The sequence below is a fragment of the Epargyreus clarus genome, unplaced genomic scaffold (assembly GCF_041222505.1).
Source record: "Epargyreus clarus isolate Ecla_fem2 unplaced genomic scaffold, WU_Ecla_fem_2.2 ptg000034l, whole genome shotgun sequence".
NCBI lineage: Eukaryota > Metazoa > Arthropoda > Insecta > Lepidoptera > Hesperiidae > Epargyreus > Epargyreus clarus.
Window position 1 is genome coordinate 10,411,202 of NW_027332239.1, and position 26,285 is coordinate 10,437,486.

The 26,285-nt window shown below is 36.7% G+C and overlaps 1 protein-coding gene across 2 annotated transcripts in view; it reads left to right on the forward strand.

Annotated features, from left to right (window-relative positions):
- MYPT-75D (Myosin phosphatase targeting subunit 75D) overlaps positions 1-26,285 on the forward strand; it is a 43,537-nt gene that overhangs the window by 3,840 nt on the left and 13,412 nt on the right. For both annotated transcript variants that reach the window (XM_073091089.1, XM_073091090.1), the window contains exons 3-9: positions 17,903-18,054; positions 21,272-21,488; positions 22,056-22,287; positions 22,784-22,909; positions 24,899-24,974; positions 25,486-25,627; positions 26,122-26,239. In XM_073091089.1, coding sequence (XP_072947190.1) covers positions 17,903-18,054; positions 21,272-21,488; positions 22,056-22,287; positions 22,784-22,909; positions 24,899-24,974; positions 25,486-25,627; positions 26,122-26,239 — 1,063 coding nt within the window. The remainder of the gene's footprint in view (positions 1-17,902; positions 18,055-21,271; positions 21,489-22,055; positions 22,288-22,783; positions 22,910-24,898; positions 24,975-25,485; positions 25,628-26,121; positions 26,240-26,285) is intronic.

A 26,285-nucleotide genomic window follows, 5' to 3' on the forward strand; every position in this document is an offset into this window, starting at 1 on the left:
GTCTACACATACATACATTCGTATCTTACATCGTTTTACTTGGCGAATATTGGCACTATGTATGTTCCGAAACCGTGATATTATCGACATCAATTAAATTACATGGTATGGTATGGTACATCCATACATGTATTGACTTACATATGAGGCGACAATCTCAATATCTTTAGGTATCTGTTCAGGTATATGTTCTGTGTGGAGTTAGTTACAGATGTGTACGGGCTGCAGTGATTATTTACCATTAGGTGGTCTGCATGTTTGTTTCTTAAATCTTAACGAAGGATTAGAAAAATCTTGTATCTTAGCGTGTTATCTTTGAATAGGTCTTACAATTGAGATGGAAAAGTAAATGTATTTAAGTCGATATGTAGTGAAATGTTAAAATGACCTTTAAAAGTCGTAAAGATTTTTATGACACTAAAACATAAAAATCCCTTTATGTTTTTTGTTTTGTAACGAAAATGTAAATGCATAAAATTTAAGCACCGTGAATGAAGGGGCAAGCGAAGCCGCGTGCGGGAGCTCGTTAAGAATAAAATTTATTGTACCGGTGTTTAACTTTTGCCGCGATACCGTGCAACTGGGTCAAAATATCGGCATAAAACGAGCTTATCGTGGAAGCCCATTTAATCCAAATAATTCGCCAAGTACGAGTCGAACTCGCACATGGAGGCTTCCGTACCACCAAAAGTGCAATATATGTATTTTACCTATTTTTATAAAATAAACACATTAAAATATGTTTTATTGTTCTTATTTGTATTTTGTACAATTGATTGTACAAAATTTCAACTGTCTTCCTAAATCACTTTAAAAGTTAAATCGAAAAATGCCGAAAAATACCGGTTTGTTGTAAGGAGACCCCCTTTAATATTCAACTTTATTTTATTTTTAGTATTTGTTGTTATAGCGGCCACTGTTATGCATTCTCTGTAAAAAATTCAAGTGTTTATTATGGTTCAAAAATAGAGCCCTGTGACAGACGGACAGACAGCGAAGTCTTAGTAATAGGGTTCCGTTTTTACCCTTTGGTTACGGAACCCTAAAAGTGTACATTTCGCTTCGGCTCCGCTGTTAATTCAATATGGTTCGAAGAATTTCGATATTTACAAAAGCCAATACGTAAGAAAGCGTATTCAAATGAACTAGAATTGTTTTTGTGTTAATTATGGTATTGTAAGGCGATTAGACGTATTTAAGTAAGTCTAATCGTATTACGCGTATTATTTCTGACTGTTATGAACTAAATACCAATTTGGACAGGTCGTATGTCCAAATGTATTATACATAACAGTTACTAAGGGTACGTTCTTAAAATTTACTCTTCTTCTGAGGATAATTGTACGTGTAAACGACTGCTTATAAATTAAAATCCATCAAGCCGTTTAGGCTGTAAAACGTGTTAAAGAATGAGACTTATACATAAGGTCGAAAAACATTACCCTCCGTAGTTGTATAAAACTCAAAACGAACGTCATCGATTACGTACTGACAACAGTAAGAGGCGTAGTTACAATGAATTACAAATTATAAGCCCATTTTAACGTTTGGAACCTAGTGTATAAATTGCTTGATTTTACGTTCTAGAAAATAATTGTAGCATTGAAAATCAACGCTGATTAGAAAAATCAACTTCAATTACTTTAAATGTGTTGATAAATTACAGGCGTATCATATTTCGTTACAGCTGTTTGCAATAATTGAGATAGACACCTTTATGTATAAGGTCTAAATGCATGTCTTTTTCTTCGGGAAATTTGTGTATGCCACATGTTTATTACCAAGAATATAATACCTTCCTTGCTTCAACGTTTAAAAATAGTCGTTTATACTAGTTGGTGTGATTAGTTAAGTTGTAAAACTCATAAAACCTTGTTGGAGGTCGTCGGTACTAAACCGTATCTCCACAAACTCGCTGCAACACCATCGTTGAGGTTTTAAGGCGTGTGTCGTATTGAAGTAGTCGAAAAGATGAGTTAAAACATAAGAGGGTGTGGTTAGATTCAACTGGCAATCCGAGTGATTTAAAAATATTCTTATTAATATACATACTTAATTACGCAGTTTCTTTTTCAAAAACTTATGATTGAGTTGTTTTACTATTTGTAGGTGGTAGAACCCTTTGTGGTTCGACTACGGAGGCACCACCGCCACACCTATTTCTAACTAATAACAGCAGCGTTAGGAGCTGCTGTGTTCCGGTTTGAAGGGTGTGGTATGGGAGACAGACTTTTCCGTGACGTTCCAGCTTAGTCCTTAGGGGTAGCGGCGCATCTGTGGCCGACCTCAGGTAGGAATATCTAATCCTATCTGGGGTTGATTACAGATGTCCATGGGCGGCAGTAGCCACTTACCTTCAGGTGGACTGCATGCTCGTCTGCTACTCTAACATTATAAAAAAAACTATGTTTATAATTATAGGCTACGTATTTTATCGGCCAATTTTTATGTGCGTTTCACAATAGTATTTTTTGTAATAGTCAACATTTTATCGAAAATATATATCTCTTTCGTGTCGTCCTGTATGTTTTGGTGGTAGTTATGACTGTGTGAAAAGGTTCATAAGGTAACATAACAGCGAATTTCATTCATGCGGAAAGTATCATGTATTAAGGGCCCGGTTGAGGGCATATTGGGTAAAGGCCAAATGTATATAAATGTTCGTTCAACAATAAAGAAAGTAATTTTTAAGGAAGGTCGAAACTATATAATCTAATCTTTATAAGCTGTTATGATGAAAACAAAAGTTATGGGTATGATGCGTGGGTTTTGATACTACCGTTACTTTGTTTTGGTTAGCAAAATTTTTAAAGGCATTTATTGAGTAATTTACTTTAGCGGCTACGCTTACATTATTTTCTTATGTAACTAAAGCCGCAAAGGAATAAGTAGCTGATTAAAAATCTTAAGGTGGCCTGAATATTTTTTCTATGCTGACACCGGATGACATCATGACTTTTGCAGTTTGCTTTGCTGTCTTACGAATTTTCAATCAGGCCACGTGTCCAGACACAAGTTTGACATTTTTTACCCATCACAAAAAGTGCACAACGCCGCTAAAGATGTTTTCACTTCAAAAAGTTGAAAAACTTAAAAAAATGAAAATTTTGGTGTTACGGAACCTTCCGGGTGCGAGCTTGACTTGCACTTGGGCAATTATTTATCGATAAACACGACTAACTTTATGTGTAGGTCTAACCAAATTAAAAAGTGATCAAGACACTTGACATTTAAGAATACCGAATAGGGTTATTGGTTTTTCAAGGATTTGTCCGCAAAAGTAATTCAGCGAGATTAACCGCTTCGCTTCCACACAAATCGAATATCTTATGCATTTGCCGCTTAACTTATCGTTAAATAACCAGTATTTATTAAAAACTAAAAAACTGCATAATATCTACATGGTGTTGGGTCGCTAAAATAATAATATTATGTAGTACGAGCTTTTGCCCGCGGCTGCGCTCGCGTTACGAAGTAATATTTTCATCCCCTATTTTATGCCCTTGGGGGTAGAATTGATCAAAATCCTTTCTTAGCGGATGCCTACGTCATAACATCTACCCGCATGCCAAATTTCAGCCTGATCCGTCCAGTGGTTTGGGCTGTGCGTTGATAGATCACTATGTTAGTCAGTCCCTTTGAGTTATATATATTTAGATTATAAAGTGTACTTCTCATTTCTTTCGTATTAGGGGGATCTTTATAAAGACCCCTATAATTTGACACTCTTATTGCTTATTGCAGTGTTTGAAAAGAAAAGGTACTTTTAAGAATGGTATCTCAAAGGTCACTTAGGTTATCAATACCTTAATTATAGAAATCCGTCTCCTAGTTTGAAAGATATGATTTAGTAAAGAATATTACAAATATACAACGGTAACCGCGAAAAAGATAAACCTTCCTTGCATTGGGATAAACATTCTATAGGTGTAAAACAAATAAAACAGGCCTGCTTGTGAACTTTCACCAGATTATGTATACGTACAAGGTGACATTCGTGAAATAAATTTATATTGCGCATGGACATAACCGCAAATGATTTGTCATCAACCCATTACTGTCCCACAGCTGGGTACGGGTCTCCTATCTGGACTCACCATGATTTTCTTCACTGGTTAACCAAGGGATCATGAATTTCTAACACGGACTAAATTTTGAACCTATACGCTTGAGAGGCTCTTACAATAAAACTCCCAAAAGTTTGAGGAGTCTCCCAATTCGCACTTGGCCAGCGCGTTAGACTGATCTTGAGAGGTGACTAGTGACCAACAGGGGGACAGTAATAGGTTTAGGGGTACCAAATTTTTAAATAATCATAAGGTCTGGAGGTCTGAGGAAATGATTGGGATATGAACCTTGCCCCTTCCCCCATATTAAGAGTCCGAGTTTCAACCACAAACCTATCACTACTTGATATACGAGTGCAAATGGTTACTGATTACATAACTTATTTCCCTCTCTGATTTACATTTCAATTGGCGAGTGCAACAAGATCAAGGAGATGTAATTGTTTTGTAACGTGTGATATGTTACGACCACTTTATATGTCACAGTGTACAATTTGTATAAATTAGCCCAATATCAAGTTTCTATTGTTGTCAGCTTCTAGATTTAATCCTGAAATTGCGTGTTATGTGTGTAATTGTGTACGTCTGAATGATCTTACAATTGTATGTTTTGGATTTGTCGTTTCAAATGACATAAAGAATTTAAGTACTCGATTCGAATGGGTAGGATTATCAATTATCAATCCGGGGTTGCGGGCGGTAAGTGTGGGAGCTCGAACCGCTCGGTAAGCGACCCCGGGAAGGGCGGCGGAATGTGTGGTCGCATGCCGTCGTACACACCAGATGGTGTGGCGAGCGTCAAGCTCACCTGGCCAAGCCCGACGGGGCAACGCGCTAAGAGGACTCCGGTTGCGTTCCTTTGGAGATCCCGGAGCCCTCTACGCAGCGCTGAGGACGGCCATCGGGGGGGTTCTAGTGCGGTAAAAATCCCACATAACCCTGCGTCGCTCCCACGGCGCCGGGTACCTTTTGAAGGTTTCCCCCTCGTGAACAAAAAAAAAAAGGATTATCAATTAACCTAAATAGGTTTATTTTTTAGAAATAATAATAATTATGAATAAATAGTACTTGGATTATTACAACATCTCTAAAGAGATTTATTAACATGCAATTAATATACAGTTAAGTACTTAATAGTTAATAGTTATTAAAATACGACGTGCAATAAGTTGTAAAATGTTAATTTATTTATCTTTTTATGATACTCATCAATTGACTGCATATTATATAACACAATTGTTACATTAGTTTTCCAACGTTCCGACTACATACGTAGTCGTAAACAGTACCCTTACCATGAGTTTTTACGTTTTGACAAATGTGACTGTTTTGGTATTTGTTTACGTATTGGCCCATACTATTTCCAAGTTCCGACACAATTCACTAGGGCTGATTGGAAATTGTATGGGCAAATACCTAAACAAATACCAAAACAGTTATATTTGTCAAAACGTAAGAATTCATGGTAAGGGTACAGTCCTACACACCCGAAGATATGGAAAGAGTGAAACGTGTTTTTCTTAAGCAAAACCCGTTAAGGGCTCCACGCTTACGATTGCGTTCCATTAGTGATCCCGGAGTCTTCTTACACATTGGTTCGATTCTGACGGCAACACCACCGCAATGATTACTGCCTAATAACAACAGTGTTTAGCGCTACTGTGTTCTGGCTTGAAGGGTGTGGTAAGTGAAGCATACTTTTCCGAGGTGTTCCAGTTTAGTCTTCCGGGGTTGCCGCGCATTTGTGGCCGACCTCAGGTAGGAATCTAATCTACCTGGGTTGATTACGGATTTCAGTGGGCGGCAGTAGCCACTTAGGTATCATTGGGTGGACTGTATGTTTATCTGTTACTATTACTACTACATTATATAGCAGCTTGTATATAACAGCGCTCAGGACGGCCATCGGGCGTCTTTAACATCCCACATAACCATGTCTATTCCATAGCACTTTTGAAGGATTCCCGTTCGTCTAAAAAAGCCTCTTGCGTAACAAATGAAAAATCTTTGGCTCGTAAATAATGATACAGTAGCCTTCTTGCGCACACTCCACGCCTTTGAAGTGTGATTTCGTTTATATACACAAGTGAAAAATTTATAGCTGGTATAAACGCCTACGCTTTCAGTTATTGAGTGCGTACTTATGTAAAGCACTGATTAGCTCTATCGATTCTGTACAGAACTAGGCTCCGCGCGCGGTCCCGCTCGTGTATTTTTACATGTTACTCTAAAAATATAATTATATTAGGGATAACTTCATGTGTGTTTAAGTTATGTTTATCCTTAGAGATAGGGTTTAGATTTTGACTATAAATAAAAATTACTTTTGGAATAAAATAATGATTACACGTGCCGAAGTCAGGTTCAATTTTACCGCTAGAAGTTTTGTAACATTACTTTTCAATTTTGCTGCCCATAGACATCTATACCACGTAGAGTCTTCTATTTGAAGCTAGTTGTGTTGTCATTGCCGAGGACTAAGATGATTGCCTGCTATAAAAGTAGCCGGCATCCACACTCTTCAGCTACTAAAACTAAAAGCTGATTTCTATTTATTTATGTAGCTAATTAGATTAAACTGTTCAAAAACTATATTACATTACATTGCCTTGCAATTTTCTAAATAAATAAGTATGCCACGTTTTATTTGTTGTAATTCACGCAATTCCTATAATTGTTGTGCATGTGCGGGCTATGAATAATGCAGAGAACTCTTTGAGTTATAGCTATGGCAAATTCAGAACACTTTACAGTAAAATTACTTAATGAGCCATATTCTTGATTATTTACGCTTCAGATTACTAATGGGTTTCGTTTAGATGTGGTAAAGTTATTAAAGACGCGATTTAGCCAAATAGCAAGGGATTTTTGAAATTATACTTCTTTTAGGGCGTTTGAATAAATGGTAAGTGTTTTTTTCAAAACGACAAATAAAGACGATACAATAAGTCTGTACTCAACGCCAAACGTACCAGGAAAAATAGATTATGAAGGTGGTAGAACCCTTTGTGGTTCGACTCCGGCGGCACTACCGCCACACCTATTTCTACCTCATAACAGCAGTGTTAGGCGCTGCTGTATTCCGGTTTAAAGGGTGTGGTAAGGGAGACAGACTTTTCTGAGGCGTTCCAGCTTAGTCCTCAGGGGTAGCGGCGCATCTGTGGCCGACCTCAGGTAGGAATATCTTATCTTATCTGGGGTTGATTACAGATGTCCATGGGCGGCAGTAGCCACTTACCTTCAGGTGGACTGCATGCTCGTCTGCTACTCTTACATTATAAAAAAAATAAAAAAATATATTGTATTTTAGCTTGGGACGAAGTCGCATACATTAATATGATACAATATTATTTTATTTATTAAACCTAAGCAGTATAATTTCTTATCCTTCTTCTTTTAACTGACTATGTTGCTAAATTCCAAAGCCGTCGTCGTGAGAGACCCGTGCCCGGCAGTAGGATATGAAATTGGCTGCAGCTAAAGATATTATAATATTAGTCTCACTCTAGAAATATTTAATGAGAAAAATTGTCCATCCTTAGCGTTACGATTATTATTTTCCACGTTTCGTTCCCACGATTAACAAGAAATATAATTATAGTGATAAATGTTAATTTCTGTCTAACATATTTTACTGCAATTCATAGTTGGTATTACCATCACTTCCCTCTTCTAAAGTGACAGTGTCTGTGCTAAAGATGTCACTTGCTATTCCGTGTTCGGTTAGTAACGCTTTTACTCGAGCTTGGAAATCGATTTGCGATCATGACTGCCAGTTTGTAAAAGTATGGATACTTAGGGTGGGTTGCACCGTGTAACTTTAACATTTACAAAAGCCTAAATCGAGCTTCAAACGTCCACGATTAAAAAATAATTTGTGTCACCATTCTAGTTGAGGTTGAAATTACGTCAAAATTAACACTTAACATTAACCGTTCGATTTCGATCGGTTAAAGTTATTGTATTTGTGAACTTCCGTTTCTGTCAACGTCGACTAAAAACTGTGGTGACAGCGATACAAACGACATTTATGACAAATAAATTGGTGCAACACAGATTGGTTACATTCCATCGGTGTCGTCAAAGTTCTTGTAAAATTTAACTTTAACGCAAACCTTAAACAGGCTTTTTATGCAACCCGCTTGTAGTCTTCGTTGCTCGACCACAGGTCCAAGTTGACCACAGAGTGAAAATGTGAACGTATATTTTACAGACTTTTTATGCCTTTGTCATCTACAAATGTGGTACCATTTTTACCCGACTGCGCCAGAAGGAGGGTAATGATTTTCGGTGGAATGTAGGTTTGTGGATTCGGGTTTTGAAGTATGAAGCGTTTTTATATTTGTAGTCAACTTGTGAGTGTCATTGGCTTTTTTTTTTTAGGTCATAAGCGGACTTTTCACAAGATATTTAATTGCATAATAATACGTAATACCGTAACGGTTGCTTTAAGTTTATAAATATTTATAATAATCGGTTATTTGTTCCATAACCCAATATAATTTCTATTTAACATTTCTTTATATGAAACTGTCAAATCTTGATATCATGAATTTGACATTTCATAATTAAATAGTAGAGCATGAAAAAGTGTATCAATGTCAGACAAGTAAAAATCTTTTTATCGATACAGATAAAGATTAAGCTTACAAGTGATACTAGTATAACGGAAATGATATGTATCAACGCGATCAGTCATCAGTAGCTAATCGCTAATAGGCCATTTACACAATGTTTCCGTGTCTGTAAACCTCTTGTTTGATTGAAAGGACGGTTTAGTCTTTAACTGATAGAAGGTCCACTAATCTTTTTTTTTTTTATAATATAAGAGTAGCAGACGAGCATGCAGTCCACCTGATGGTAAGTGGCTACTGCCGCCCATGGACATCTGTAATCAACCCCAGATAGGATTAGATATTCCTACCTGAGGTCGGCCACAGATACGCCGCCACCCCTGAGTACTAAGCTGGAACGCCTCGGAAAAGTCTGTCTCCCTTTACCACGCCCTTCAAACCGGAACACAGCAGCGCCTAACACTGTTGTTATTAGGTAGAAATAGTAATCCACTAATCGCTCTGTACGACCAACTCGTGTAGCCCTTTCATACATACTAATACGGTTTATATTTGCTTCTCCAAATTCACCCTTCAGTGACGATGTCCCTATGAGATATTACCTAAAGTCTGCGCCTTTATCAACGATGTCAAAAGATAAAGTTGATATATTGAAGGATTTAAACATGTCGTCTCTAAAACGTGTCTTCGTACAGATTATTTTGATACAGATTATCTCCTTGTGATATATCAGCTTGTGAAATATCTGAAATATCTGTTGTCGGTTCTTATTCACTGTTTGTCTTTGTTTTTTTAGCTGAATGATTTCTATCTAGTAACTGTCCACCAGAGTGTAGCAAAAATATATTTACGTTAAATTTTAATTCCATTTCTTCCTCTTCTTACGCAACTAACTATATATTTTGTCGTTAATATCACGTGATGACGTAATCCGAATAAATTGCCATAAATAAAAAGTTTATTACGAAACGCATTCATACTTTTATTCACAATCGCAATTATATATTGGGTATTATGCACTATCACGAAAACCTACCATAATAGGTAAACAGATGTGTGTGCGAAGGCTCTACGGAGCGGCTGTCCGATAAGTAGTTGTGCCAATGTCAACACGAGATTTATCAGAAGTACACAATCGTATGTTTCGTACCTACTCCAAATATAGCCAGCTAATCCTTTGTCCGGATGAGCCTGCTTGCTGTGCGATAAGCGCAATAAGCCACGTAATAATGGCTACTCTCCGACTATCGGTGTAATTTCACATGTTTGTTCTGGCAACGTCGTTTTTAGGGTTCCGTGTCCAAAAGAAGAGTAAATCGGGACCTGTACCGTTGCCAGGAGTTTTTACATTTCGACAAATATGCCTGTTTTGGTATTTGTTTACGTATTGGCCCATACGATTTCCTAGTTCTGACACAATCCGCTAGGGGCTCTGATTGTAATATTTAAATTTGTATAGAAAGTTTAAAGAAGGAGGGATATTTCGGTTTATCTATTGAACCGTAATAAGTAGACACTTTAAATTTTCGAAATGCATGACCATAGCTGCTAACACAAAAAATGCTAAAAATATAAACAATACGAGGGTGCGTTTTATATAGGTACCTGGTACAGAATGTTCCATATACGAATTCTACTCGCACTTGGCCAATTTTATTATTAATATGATATAACATCAGCTGAATGCCCACGTTATCGTGTTCCAACGTCCTATGACCTTCATTCCGTGGTTTGGAGTACTTAAAATGAGTAGGTCGCAGTTTATTTTTGCTGTCCTATTTATAAATGTGCTTAATGTAGTGGTCAATCATTAATTGTCCCTGTAAGCTGATACTGAGTATAAAACAACTGTATTTTGTATGTTTATTAATTCGAGCATCATGCAAAGACGATTGAATCGAGGACTAAGTTGGAACACCTCGGATAAGTATGAGCATGACACCCTTCAACACCCTTCAAAGCGGAACACAGTACTTAAAGCTTATAACTGCTGTTTATAGGGCAGAAGTAATATATTTTATCTCAATTTCATTTTAACTTTCATATTTAAGGGTCTCTTTTAATAGGTCACGTACGCTACTATCAGATGATCAGAAAATATAATTATGACTTCACCGATGACATAATAGAAAATAAATCAATGTATTCGAAGGCAGCATAGAAATTACTTGAAAAATTTTACTTGAAATGAACAATGTACATATAAAAATAAAGACCAAGCGAGTAAAGTCGCGGGAAAAGACTAATACTGATTGAGACTTTTGTTATTGTGCATGCTTTAACCCTCGAGAAAAATAAATCATTGAACAGTTAGTTCCTCATTGTGTTTACATCTAGCTAATTATAGTAAGTAACGAGATTCTAACTGAAGTTACCAAAAAAAGTTATACAACACTACTGTATAAAATTTAATTGATCAGTCGAGGTCAGGTTAAATACTTGCATACTTTATATTTAATTTTTTTGCAACAGTTAACCGTATGATACGAAGTGAAAACGGTTTCACTTTTTATGATCGCATGACAACTCTAATAAAAAACCCATGTGGGATTAGGCGTGTCGCACAAAATGGTGTTACGAAAATTGAAATGGGCGTAATTGTCGATCGTGTTACAGATAGGCGAGACTATATGACTTTTAAAGTGTAGAAAAAGGTAAACACGTTACTCAATGACGCGGAAACGTCCTGAGTTATCAATCTTGTCGCAAGGAGACAGTGAAGTTATTATGTTTGAGGTCTTTTATGTTTTATGTGAGTACTAGTGGACCCGGACAGATGTGCTCTGCCACAAAAATAAATAATTCATAGAAATCACTTGATTATACTTAACATACCCTAATGTTTCATAGTGGTCGGAAGGGTGTAGTAATGCTTATAGGATAAACGGACAGACAAACTCATGATGTGAAATGTTTGTAGATTTAATTTAACACATTGACCTAAAAATAAAGTAAATTACACCTATCATACAATGAAGTTAAAAATAAAACTCAGTTTTGGGGTACTTGTGGATGACGGCCAAATTGTTTGTGCTTGTCCCTTTGGTTAGTTAAAGATAAGCTTCTTCATATAGTATGTAGTTATGTACAAATCTCTCAATCTATGTGACATTCAACAACATATCTCTATGTTAATTCAATAAGTGTAAGCACTTTCGAACTTCATTGGTACTTACTTGCTAATTTAGAAGTACAGTATTAATTATATTATTGTACAAACCTTAAAAATTCATTTATTCTTGTCAAGAAAATAAAATTTTAATATTCTTGAGTGCTTCCACAAGTTTTCTACAGTGAGGATTCAGGATTTACATTTTCTTTAGTCATAATAAGACAATACCATTTGCATTCAAATTACACGAATAGACAAGTTGGACATTTTTCTTATTCAATTAATTAATTTTAAAATAATCTGTAATGATTTATTCCTTATAATTTGATTGTATGCGATCTATTACCTTTCCGTGTATAATAATATTAAAGTAATTATTCAATGTGACTAGGCGTGCATAATCATCAACGGAAAATAGGAAAGTGTTCGAAAAACTTTAATTGGCTAACTGTTGCTGTAAGTCAGAAGTTATAGTAAATTAGTAACACAGATTAAAGGTCGCTGATCACCAGTCGCTGACCCTCTTCCTGTCACGATTTGGATCGAATACATGCCACACGTACCCTATCATAACAAGTAATCATACTTTTCTTGTCCAATAGGCCACACGCACGCATGACACAAAGAGACTGCACCTTAATCACGCATGCAATGAGACAAACTCGCGTGATAAGAAAAAGGTCCTTAGCCCCTATTATTTCATTTAAAAACAATGAAGGCATGCATCATTTTGCTTACACAAGATTATTTTAACTCCACTAAACTTTTAGACAAATATCGGCTAGAACGACATCACTATCTGAAAACATTAGATAAAGGTGATACCTGTATCGCATGTTTGTATTCTTCGTGTATTGCCTTATGTTATACATATTTTTGTATATACACATTTTGTTTTTGTTGCTAGTATGAAGTTTATGGAGCATATAAATACTGTCATCGTACGGCTAACACGAAATTAGAATATGGGAGAATTGAGAATGGGGAATTTATTCACATTAAAGGCTTTATTATGTTTTAAATTTTCATGGTGAGGGATGCATGAAAAAATAGGTACAGAATAAGATCTTAGACCTTAACATAAGTATATTTTTCTTAGGTGTTGAAAACACTAAAAGTGTGTGTTCGAACACAAAACGTTTTTAAAACCTATCTAGAAATTGTACGAGATGTTTGAACAAACAAACAAGCTATAGTTTTATAATACATAGATATAGATCAAGGTGATATGGTGACGCTGCCAGTCTTATTATGGCTTTTATTGGTGACGGGAAAACGGACATGCAATCTTTTGCAGTCGGAAATACGCTCGGTTTCTTCCTAGCACTGCATCACGGATATGATATCTACATGTATACTAATAGATAAAGTTGAAGTGTTTGTTTGAGACTTTCCAATAGCCATTGATTGTTAAGTTATGGAAATCATTGCAATAACGATAAGAGTCTACTGAGTTCATTTAAATTGAACTTTCGACAAATGTGTGGAGTTTTAAGGGAGTAACATACTGTCTCTTAATCCGAAGGATTTTAATATACAAGTAGTACGCAAGGATTTTGATTTAGCTTTTCATTTTGGTCCATTAGATTGATTTATAGTAACTATAACTCTAACTCATAATGACCTGTCCTTTATCTGAAAATAAGTAGGTGTCTATGTATCATTAATCTAGTTACTTTGTCGGGGTTTTAAATCTATTAAATATTTTCTATTTGTATATTTTAAATAAGTGAATGACATTTAGAAATACTTACCTATGTGAGTAACTTAGTAAATGCAGTAGGTATGTTTAATTTATGTAAATGTGAACGTGCAAGTTGCTTTGCAATACGTCAAGTGGACCTAGTTCGTCTAATTGACAACCTGACCAATTTGCATCGGACCGCAAAATTAAGGACCGATAAGAAATAGTTAATCACATGAGATAAGTTTAATAAGTCGGGTTATCATTTTTTCTTGGAATACGGCTCGTTACAATAAAATATTTTTAAAAGGTCTGATTGTGAAATGGTTTGATTGAAAATAATTTGGTATCACCAAGCTGATCTGATGATGGAGCTGGAAGGTGGATGTGGGAACTCTTCAGTGGATACTAGTAAGCCCCTCGTGTTTGGGCTCATATATTTCGTTTTGACGAATCCAACAGATTAGTAATAAAAGCGATTTTTTCAGATTTTTTAACGAAATATTTTTGTTATTTGTAACCTTTATTTGTTAATTGATCTTTGATTTTTGGTAAATATATCACATACATAAGCCATTTCCTGTTATGTATACTATCTTTATGTGACCATCAAAATCGATACGAAAATAACGAAAATAAATAAAAATAGTACAGGTGATAAGTGTTTGCTAAATGTAAACTCGTTCTCGTACATTAATAGAACGTGAAAATTCTATCCATATGCAGAGTTCTTTTTATATTTTGTAAGTAAACGCTTACTGTTATCACTAACGTATGTATTACAGATACGTACACTTAATGTAAGTCTTGGTCATTAACACAGTGTCAATTATATATGAATAGTAACAATCACAACTTCACATCTATGTGTGTGCGCTATCTATTCAAGTACCCTTCAATTTTGCGCTAATGGATTGTACACGAATAAATTTAATAATATTTTTTGTAAATGTTTTACAGTTTCTTTCGTGATTATGTCTAGAGATCGGAAATTGGTGATGTAGTTTGACATATTAGAACGAAGAGTTGAATTGTAGATATCGTCACGTAAAGAAAGAGCGCCCATGTCCCCACCATAAGACTGTCTTTTTGCAATGACGATTAAGGATCTTTTCTGACTAGGAACCTCAGACCGCATTTGTAACTTATGTATTATTTATACCTATTTATATCGATGGTTAAATTTGTTATTTGAATGTGCGTCGCCAGTCGCCACACGCATCACCTGTTTTGATTGAAAGGGCGTGGTAAAACATAAAAGTATAATATAGTGCTACAGACTGACTTAACCAACCGGACAATCAAATATAACGATGAGTCACCATCAAATTTTACTTAAACTAGTTTTCAAACTTGAATTATTTTTTTCTTTAAACACTTCTCAGACTTGATAAAGTTTTCTATAGAAGTTGCTATCAATGTTTGCATTCCTATGATATGTTCTCTTAATAGTACGGTCATAATGTATTTATTAAAATAATCATAGGTTGCAATCAGTTTATTCGAATTTTTAGTAACGTTCACGTGGATTTTATTATATAGCATTTGATCAGAGTTTTGTAAGCGTCCTAGTTACGTCGATATAAGATTTAATGACACACTTATTTGTCCCGAACACACTCGTGACGGTGTGTTGTGGCCTCAGAGTAATTCAGTTTAGATCGAGCCTACTCAGGTAGGAACAGTAGGCACACGTCAGAACACCTATACTATGCTCGGTGTAGAACGCACAGTCATTACATTGAAGTGGAGAGAGTTTGTTAATTTATTTGTTTTAATCTTTAATAATATTATATGGACGTAGAAGACGAGCATGCAATCCACCTTATGGTAAGTGGATAATGCCGCTTACGGAAATCTGCAATCAAGATTAGATTTAGTTCCTACTTGAGGTCGGCCATAGATGGGTTGCTATTGCAACCCTGAGAACTAATCTGGAACGCCTCGCAAAAGTATGTCTCTTCCAACACACCCTTCAAACCATGACACAGCAGCACGTAAAACTGCTGCCGCCGGAGTCGAACCACGAAGGATTCTACCGCTTCTATAACATATGTACCTTTTTTTTTGTTGACGAGAGGAAACCTTCAAAAGGTACCCGACGCCATGGTAGTGACCCCGGGTTATGTGGGATTTTTACCGCACTAAAACCCCCCGGTGGCCGTCCTCAGCGTTTGGTGGAGAACTCCGGGATCTCCAACAGAACACAACTGGAGTCCTCCTAACGCGATGCCCTTCTGTCGAGCTCTGCCCTGGGGGGAGCAATTTACGCTCCTCTCACATCCCCTGGTGATTACAGCGATATGCGACCACACAAACCGCTGTCCTTCCCGGGGTCGCTTGCTGGACGGTTTGAGCTCCCACTCTTGCCGCCCGCAACCCCAGAAGCCCCTTTTAATCGCCTCTTACGACAGGCATAGGATACCGTAGCCCTATTCTGGTCCCGGTACTACAGGGACAATAACATGTGTACCTATAGTCGTCATAATTTAATAGGCCCATTTTGACACATGCCATCGCTAGGCTCTAAGCATGTGACATACAAATCGATAACCAAAGAAACCAATTTTTACGACAAATCGATTACAACCACACGTCGTATTGTATAAATTACTTAATATTTTGTAAATAGAATATTTATTCTATATTTTTCTAAATCATTTAAATATTCAATAAAAAGAAGAAAAGAAAATAAATTCTAGTGTAATTTAAAAATTTAATCCTTTTTAGAAGGTTAAATAAAGCATCGATAAAACTGTATTTTTTTTTCGTTTTGTCATTCACTAAGAAACAAAGTTTTGATTATTTTATTGTTGTTATAATGAAAAAGGGAAAAATAATTAGTTATTGCTAATTATAAGTTTCGATTATTTGAAAGTTAATCGATTATGGTTTCTTCCGAATTCTTTGAATCTGCAAGCTCTAACCGTCACGTGGTCGTAATTTCCCTACTAAAAAGTTAGTTTAAGACATTGACATTGAGTTTAAGAAATGACATTGGGGATGGCATGTGTCAAATTGGGCCTATTAAATTGTGACGACTATAGGATTCGTACAAAGTGTTTGTGGCATGGGCGTACTCTATGCGAATCATTACTCTGAGGTAACGCACACGCGGGCTCTACAACCGGTTCGCTCCGCCGGTGTTACACATAAGCTTTGCTCTGAACAGCCGACATCGAGTACACGAAATAAACTGCACAATTATAAATGCAATAAATTTCGTTTTATTGAGCGTGGGGAAAAATTACTCATTGGACCAGTTTGCGTTCTTGCGGGAAGGTTACACCGAAAGTTTGATAACATTGTCATAAAATAGCTTCTCATACGGTTGCACAACTATTTTAAGTTTGATTTAAATCTAGTATTTAAACTCGTATGAAAACTCTTACTTTTGAACGCCTAAGACTACTTTATTATCGGTTGAATTAACATGGGATATGCACGTCTTTAATCAATGTTATTAATGTTATTTTTACGTGTAATACCAGACTACTAATACGACGTAAATAGTAATGTACACACTACGTATATTTATTTTAAAAATAGATCTGATCCGACGATACTACGATCACCAAGAGATCCTTTGTTTATATGTCAACCCTAATAAAATAATTCTTCATTACAAACATGTTCTATTTGATTTGTTCTGAAATACTTGAAGAACCTAAAAATCTTAAATGTTCAATATTTCTAAGGTTAAGGCCTAAAACTGCAATACACGTGGACGGGCACTTTAGTGGTATTATCAAAATAAAGTATTAGAATGCTTAGTGTGCTATATTATTATGTCGTACTTAAAGTGCGATGTCAACATCTAGCATGTTAAATGTCCTGCAAATATCGTGTTACCATAGAAAATATATAAGGTGTGACAATCGTCGTTAGTTCGAGTTGAAGCGCACATCTTGCCTGGAAAGGAATTCCGTTTACATATTGCCGGATGGGTAAAATTCCAATCGCTGCCTCGGGAATCGTTCTTCTCAAGATTTCTGATTACTGGGGGTGTGTATGTGTGTTTAGTATTTGTTATTGTGATTGCAAATGTGTGTGAGTTGTTGATGCGAGTGCGATTTTAAATGTTAAGTTGCTATGCGTGGGTGATTCCTATTTACAGTGAAATATAAGTTTTAAGGTTCAGAAGTAGTTTTGTTATTGTTTGTAAATATATTTCTACTTTAGACGTGTTTTAAGTGCTGGTAAATCAACAGTTTTTCTTCTCCTTATTGAACCTTCTAATTACGATAATTTTCTATTTAATTTAGGGTTGCTGGAACACCTTAATTACTCATTTGCTTTACCTTATCATTCCAATGATACTGCGATCATATATCCTATAAGATACAAATAAGTAACGCATTGGTATCTTCCAACGTTCTCTTTCATATTATGCCACCGTTACACAAAATGTAGGTTAGTGAATTTCTGCAAAGTTTCACCCTTAAAAATGTGCGTCATTTTCCAGGCGTCGCATGCAGCAGCTGAAACTATGGCAGCAAAGAGAGAAGGAGTGGGCGAGGTCGCGGGCGAAACGCGAGAAGAGCAACAAGCGAAACATATATTTCAGCGACAGCGTGATGTTACTAGAAGCCGCGGCCCGCAATGACGTTGAAGAAGGTAATTTATTGAAACAACATGCTTATTTTAAATGCGACGTTTATTCTAGTGCATGCATGTGTTCTATTTGCACATATATCTATAGTTTTCAAGGTAAAAGTACGGTATAGCGCTTCCTGTTATGGTGTTCCTTACGTGAAAGTTTAGTCGAATGGGTTCGAATGTTTTCTGGCAACAGGAAGACTGTTTCCAGTGTAAACAACATTATGTTTTGGTATCATGAAAATAAACACGGGTATTTAAATATGGAACTGCAGTGATAGTCCAGTAGTTAGACACTAGGTCATTCGATCGGGACGTCCGAGGTTCGAATTCAGATGCGCGATACCTTAGATTAGATTTTTTAAAGTTAGCGTATTAGATATCAATTATCAGTTGTTTAAACAATGAAGGATAAAATCTCAACAAAAGAGTTACAACGGTGTGTGAAGTCTACCAATTTGCACTTGGTCAGCGCTGAGGAATATGGCGTTAACCTCTCACTCTGACAGGAGACCCGTGCGTAGCAGTGGGTTAAAAACATACAACAACTATAGGCCAGATGTCAATCTTTATATACGAGTAATTCCGTTAATAATTGTGAAATAATTAAGTAAGTGAATTATTTGTGGGTAGTAAATAAATAATTAATGTCAAGCGCCGTATTAGCCCTTACATAACCATTTCGTAATTGTCGTTAATCGGTATCGCTCGTATTTATCGTTTTGTAAGCTTCCTGTAATTTGATTACATTTGATAAGAGCACTTCCGTGGGTGACATTAGAATATTGTACAAGAATTTATTGTAACACTCAGGTATATTCGATTTAATGGTTGTAATAGTAAAATATAATTTATTATTTTTTGAACTTTCTACCAATTTACACTTGGCTAGCGCGGTAGACTTTGGGCTAATCTTTCTGATTCTGAGAGGGGATTCGTGTTCAGAAGTGGGATACTAAATTTAATGATTTTTTTAATTTGATGTGTATCGTATATTCTGGGTCAAATCTGTATTTTGTCCATGATGTGTGCAGACTATATAACCCGTGTAGACGGCATAGGCTAAGTGATAGGATTCCTTTCTGTGCGTAACCCAAAAATATTTGATATTGACAGGATGTAAGGCCATTACAAGTAGTTTCATAGATAGACATTATGAAATTAAATTAAATTTTTGAAGGTTCCTATGTGAGAAATTTAGCTCGTAATCTTTTAATCCAATATGGTTTTAATCACTAGAAGCATTTAATACGCTTATCGACAAATGTTTATCCGCGATCTATATATTACACGAAGCGTGAGCCGAAGCGCCGTTCTCGCGTGTTCTCCTAGACCAGGGGTGATCAACCCGTTGATCGCAATCGACCGGTCAATCGCGATGATAAGTTCAGTCTATTGTGGCAAGATAAAGAAAAATTTGGCGATTTTTTTCGTCAATAATTGCCAGAGAATCAAATTTTAAAACAGAATTTGAGGTTAACGCCGTTGCCCTCTTCGCCAACTAAATTTCCTAAGGGGAGCAAGGAAACAATTTGCGATCGATAGAACGGACAGAGTTTAATCAGTAAATAGTAAAAGTAACCATAAGTTGGTTACCCCTGTCCTAGACGGAATCGGCTTATGCTCGCGGTGCAGATTAGATCGTCGATTACATGTTTACAGTACATGTAAACATGATCTCATCTGGCGACGCGACCATTCCCATGCCATCGAGTGATATTTTATACGTTCTACAGTGCGTGTTGCTTTTGAGTCTTTGTTTTCCTGTTCGATCCCATTTCCACTAATATTTTATACGTATATTGGAACACATGTAGAATATTTGACATCATGCGCCGTCGATTATGGCTAGAAAGTAGTATATGTAGGGACAAACCGATTTTACACCGATATAGATAACTTTCAGTACTATGTTCTTTATTTCCGCCTTATAACAGTAGTGTTAACCGCCGCTGTGGCCTGGTTTGAAGGATGCGGCAAGGAAGATATACTTATCCCCAGCGTTCCAACTTAGGTTCAGGGGTAGTAATGCATCAGTGGCCGAACTCAAGTACCATCAGGCGGACTGTTTCCTATTTACTATTTTTCTATATTTAAATAAATCTAAATTAGTTGATTTACATGTACAAAATCTCAAGAATTACTTGATTTTAAAAACTCATTAAGTATGTTGCAAAAACTTAAATACGCCAGGGAAGTTGAAGGAAAACACATATTTTTATCTAAATTTTCATCGCTTCGATAATCTTAATGTACATAGATAATTTAATTAATCCTATACGTATTCAGTATTCATTTATTTAGGCGGATAATGATCACATAATGAAATCACTCACGAGCACATAGAGATGACATCAGATACATAATATTAGAATTTCTTAATGGTAACTCAGTTTGGTGTAGCTGGATAAGGGACCTTGGCTCTTAAACAGCGTAGGAAGCAAACGCCCCTCGATCGTCATTTTTGTCAACGCCTAAGTGTCGGATAAACAAGTTTTTAAATTAGATTTTAATCCTTCTCTTAAATGTATATTGAATCAATATAAATAATATTATAAATAATATGTCTACTCATAGATGATACAAGTTATTGAACTTCTTATAAATAATAATCATCACTTTATCAAATTTGCCTGCTTGAGATCCACTTGCCCCGATTTCCTGATGGCTAGACCGATCACTGATCTTTGAGTGACTTCGTTTTGAAAATGATATATATTCGGGGATTTACCTGTACCACTCTCAGAAATTCCACTACCTTGTTATGAATGAATATAATGTATAAATAAATCATGTACACCGTACATACAGAAAAGAAAAATTAAAAAATATGTACGTTTGTGTCATTTATATTTGTGTTATAGGAAAAGTACATAGGGTGAATTTCAAAATGAGCCTTTTCCTTTAGTTTGTCATTTATCATTACTTCCCAGAATTTGATCCTTATAAGTAACACAAGTGTATTTTTTTTTTCAAATGACATGTTCGATTCCCGGCTGGCCAAAAAGTATTTTAAAAATCTAATGATGCAGTTTTAGTTTTTATCAAAATCGGCCTCGTAACTCCTTTCAGATTTTTTCGCTACTCCTAATTGATTCGGATTTGGTCCTGAAGGCCCATTTGAAAAATCATATTCAAATAAGACGTAAGGCGGTAGGCGTAGGAATTTAATTTTTAAGGATTTACTGATTCTAAAAATGATAATTAATAAATTGTTATACTATTTCAATTGCAGTGCGCCGTTTACTCGCGCGCGGGGTAACACCGGACGCGACGAACGAGGACGGTTTAACAGCGCTACACCAGTGTTGTATAGACAACAACGAGGCGATGATGCGCCTGCTGCTCGACCACGGCGCGAACGTCAACGCTGAGGACAGCGAGAAGTGGACGCCGTTGCACGCGGCGGCCACCTGTGGGAACCTTAACCTGGTGCGGATACTTATACAGAGGTGAATTAAACCTTACTTGGTTGTCTAGATAGTAATCTTGGTATCGGCTCGTAATGTTGGTATTAACGTGGCTAATAGAACTGATTGGAATGGAAAGATGGTAGAAACCTTTGCGGTTCGACTCTGGATTTGGAGGCATCACCGCCACGCCTATTACACTATAACAGCAATGTTAATCGTCGTTGTATTGTACCTAGTTTAAAAGGCGTGGTAAGAGGATTTTTTACGATTCTAATCCGTTCTGGGGTTGATTGCAGACATTCATGGATCATTTATTCAGTCATTTATCATTAGATGTATTGAGTGCTCGTTTGTTAGCCATGTCTTCAGGAGTGGTAACACATCTGTGACTGGCTTTAGGTAAAACCGCTGTTGTATATGGAGTTTAATTTATATGTTTAATGACAGCAGTGACACTTAACATCAGGTGGACGGCATGCTTGTTTGCTATTTCTTTAAAAAAATACCATTTTTAACCTTTTGAAGCGTTACCAAACCTGTATTTAGACTTCCATTTCTATCATAGGCAACATATATTTGTTTCATAACAATATTTTTTACTTGCAGAGGCGCCAACCTACTAGCAGTGAACGGAGACGGAAACATGCCATACGATATATGCGAGGAGGAGAGGACGTTGGACGCTATAGAGAGCGAGATGGCCGCGCGGGGGGTGACTCAGCGGCTGATAGACGAGACGAGAGCAGCGACCGAGATGAGGATGCTGCTGGACGTCGCGGAGCTCGTCAAGGACGGGATGGACCTGGACGAGCCGCGGGACAGCCAGGGAGCTACGTTGGTGAGTGTGTTTTATGTTGTAATGGCTGGTAGATCAAATGTCCGTGTAGATGTCGCTAATTTCCTATGGGTAAAATTTTCGCTAAATTGTATCAAAAATATTATATTAATACCTATAATATGCGTTAGCGATATTTTTTTTTTGATCTAGTGGGTGGGTAGATTAAACATTTGTGTACATGGCCTTTGTGCTGCATGGGTGGATGACCAATTATCGCATTATATGACGTTTCGCGCGGCAACATGGTGACACTAGTTACTATACCAAATGATATCCGTGTAGAAGGTTCCAAATTTAAAAATCTAGATGGTTATTATGTCTTTCTTCTAGGAGTATGTCCTTAGAACCCAACATCTTACAACATCAGTTAATATGACGGACATAGAAACTTTTATTTATTTTCTCAATTTGCATTATTGATACCTTAAATGTTCTATTATTGTTGTATGCAGTCTACTAACACTACAATATACTAATGATGTGATGTGTTCACCAGTTGCACATCGCGTCTGCGAACGGCTACCTGAAGGTGGTTGAGTTCCTGCTGGAGCACCGCGCGTCCAGCGACGTGGTGGACCACGACATGTGGCAGCCGGTGCACGCCGCCGCCTGCTGGGGACACGTTAGTTAACTATTCATCATCATCATCACCATCATCATAATCATCGTCAATCCATTACCATTCCACTGTTAGACACGGGTCTCTTCCCATATGTGACAGCCGGTGCACGCCGCCGCCTGCTGGGGACACGTTAGTTAACAATATATCATCATCATCATCATCATCATCATCGTCATCAATAACAACAACCCATTACCGTCCCACTATTAGGCATGGGTCTCTTCCCACATGTGGCAGCCGGTGCATGCCGCCGCCTGCTGGGGACACGTTACTTTACAATTATTAATTATCATTATCATTACCATAGAAAAGAAAATCAAGTAGAAGTGGTAAGTACGAGCGAATGTATCGGAACCGTTGTCCCCAAACTCACACTTGCGTTTTTCTTGTTACATATAACACTACTAAAGTAAATATCATTTTATTGGTCGTTTATAGTTAACTCAAAAGTATTCTAAAATATACGGAATGAATATGTAAAAACAACTTAGGCGCATATAATATTAAGGTTTATTTTGCTACAACACATAAAAGAATTTACGTCATTTAGTATTTGAAAATGTAGTTCCGCTACTTGACTCATGATCGCATTAAGCCCAATCACTGCCATCTATGGCAGTGATTGGGCTTAATGCGATTATAGCCCTAAGCACCTTAAACTTACGGACCAAACTTGCGTAATATTTCTCCTACTGGAATAGAGCAGAAAAGAGTTTATTTACGATAAAACTATCGATACTCATCGATTTACTGTGAGCTATAAATGTAGAATTAAAATTAAGCGAGGATTAATTATTAAAAAGTAAAATAAAAAAAATATAAGTATTACATAGGTAGGTTATGTGTCATGAACGTAGGTTACGTAAATAAAAGTCCTAAAAATGAATGCACGAAACGAAAATGTTACCGAAAGCAGACCGATGCTGTTGAAAAGGGAAGCTTAAGATTTTGTTACATATATAGAGTAACAGATGAAGTTTTTAGCTATTTAAGCTGCCGCAGATTTTAAATTTGTTTTAAAAATATATTATAAAAAAATAGTTAGGTTAAAATGTTCAAGACTCTAAATACTACGTACTACATAGTTAACGTATTTTTGTACATAGATATATTTTGTAAATGATATGAAGTAAATATATAAATGTTAAACATTTAGTAATTGTTCGCATCCTTAACAATTATATAGCATCGGTCTATTTCTCCTTACTAGTAGCACTCATGAATCCAAGCCATCGAAAAATAATGAGATATGTCATGAGAGATATGATATGTGAGTACACCTCAGTAGCTATTACGATACTTTTTGCCGCAAGAACCTAATTTTAGATTTATATAATTTTATTTTCTAAATATAATATTTTACCTTTATAATAATGTATATTATAAAATATCGATAAGAAAAATTATACTTGCCCCCATCACTTATTGAGTAGCGTGGATTCTTCTAGACGTTTTGGTATGGTGGAATCAATTAAAAAATTAACTTTATTTGAAAGCATTAAGGTTGATTTTAGCGTGACTATGTGGAAATCATTTTTAAATTTGATATTTTTAAGATTTTAGGAAATATAAAATAAAATTGTACTCAGTGATGGTACGAAACACCTCCATTTTTAATTGTCTTCTTTCTGCTATCATTTTTACATTCCAAAATAGCATAATATGTCTTAATAATTTATTTTATAGAATTTGACAAACATCTGTCTCGGACCGACGCTCAAACATGAGTAGACTCGTTTGAAGGCAAGTGAGAGTAACAACGCCTAGTAGTGGAAGCCGCGCCACGCCTACTTTGCACTTCCACTTGTTTTTTCTGTTCCATGATCATCACCATCATCATCATCAATAACACTATCCATTCGTTTTTATATCAGACACATTTTTTTATAAATAAAAATGTGTTTTTAAATTTGAGGTATACTAATCATTTAAAATTACTTGTATAGTAAAAAAAATATATTATAATAAAAATTATGTTGTTTGTTGCAGTTAGAAGTATTAGAACTATTAGTACAATATGGGGCTGATCTCAACGTGAGAAACAAGCACGATGAAACACCAGCAGGTAATATTTTTTCATAATAATAATTTAACTACATTACAATCATTGTAACAGAGCATGTTCTCATTTAATAGTTTTTTTGATATTTGTCTTATATGAGTATATTTTTATAGCAAGCAGCCTGACTTGATAATGTGGGCATAAAACGAGCATTTAAGGAGTATCTGGCATGTAAGGATTATGTGGCAATTGCTGCTCTTGGATATCTGTAATCTTTTGTTAGATTGGCTTCAGATGTGTTGCTACCTCTGAGAACTAAGTTGGAATGCCTCGGATTAATATGTCATTCTTGCTACACTGTGCAAAGTAAAACATAGCAATATGTATTTGTTGTTATTGGGCGAAAATCGGGTGTGGCGATGGCACCTCCGGACGTCAAATCGTCCATTATCATTTATTTCGGACTTATCCATGGGCGTATCCTCCTACTTTATGCATGTTTATATAGTGCCTGTTAATGTATACATAAGTTAAGTCAGACAATATCACAGAGTAACGTACGTGTTCCACGCAGATATCTGCGAGGAGGGCGAGATGCGCGCTCGCATCGCGCGGCTGGCGGCCGAGCAGGAGGACGTGCGGCGGCGCGCGGCGCTGGCGGCCGGCGAGCGCCTGCGCACCGCGCGCCGCTCCTCCTCCACCGCCAGCACCAGCAGGTACCCCCCCCCGCCCCGCCGCGCAGGGCACGTGCGGCGGCGCCCACAGATGCGCTACTACCCCTGGGGACTAAGCTGGAATGCCCCGGATAAGTATATCTTCTTTACCACACCCTTCACATCAGCACACAGCACCGCTTAACATTGTTGTTATTAGGCAGAAATGTGTGGTGAAAGTGCCGTCGGAGTCGAACTACAGAGGATTCTACCATCTTCAAAGGTATGCACCATCCTCCTCTCCTCTATCCTGGCCCCACATCGTCGACACCCCTTATCTTTCAATAGAACACGTACTCTAGCGTTACGCTAAGCATAACTGCTAATTAATTCTCTTTTAGGATTTCATACCCAAAGGCTAAAAACTCTGTCTAAGACTTTCTTCTGTCAAAGGGCTATTATGGTGTAAAATTTATACAAATCTAATTTTTATTAGTACCTATATTTCAAATCTACTATTTCAAACAGTATGAATACAAATAATTCTTACTTCGCAGGGTGCGGTCAGTCCGGCGGACGTCGCTGCGTGAGAAGCAAATGGCGGCGAAAGCGGACGCGAGAGGCGAAGCACGACTTCGCGAGACCTTCGACTCTGCTGTCGATGATGAGTACCAGGTCAGGATCATATCTTATTTAAATGTAGCTTAATAGCCTTTGTACA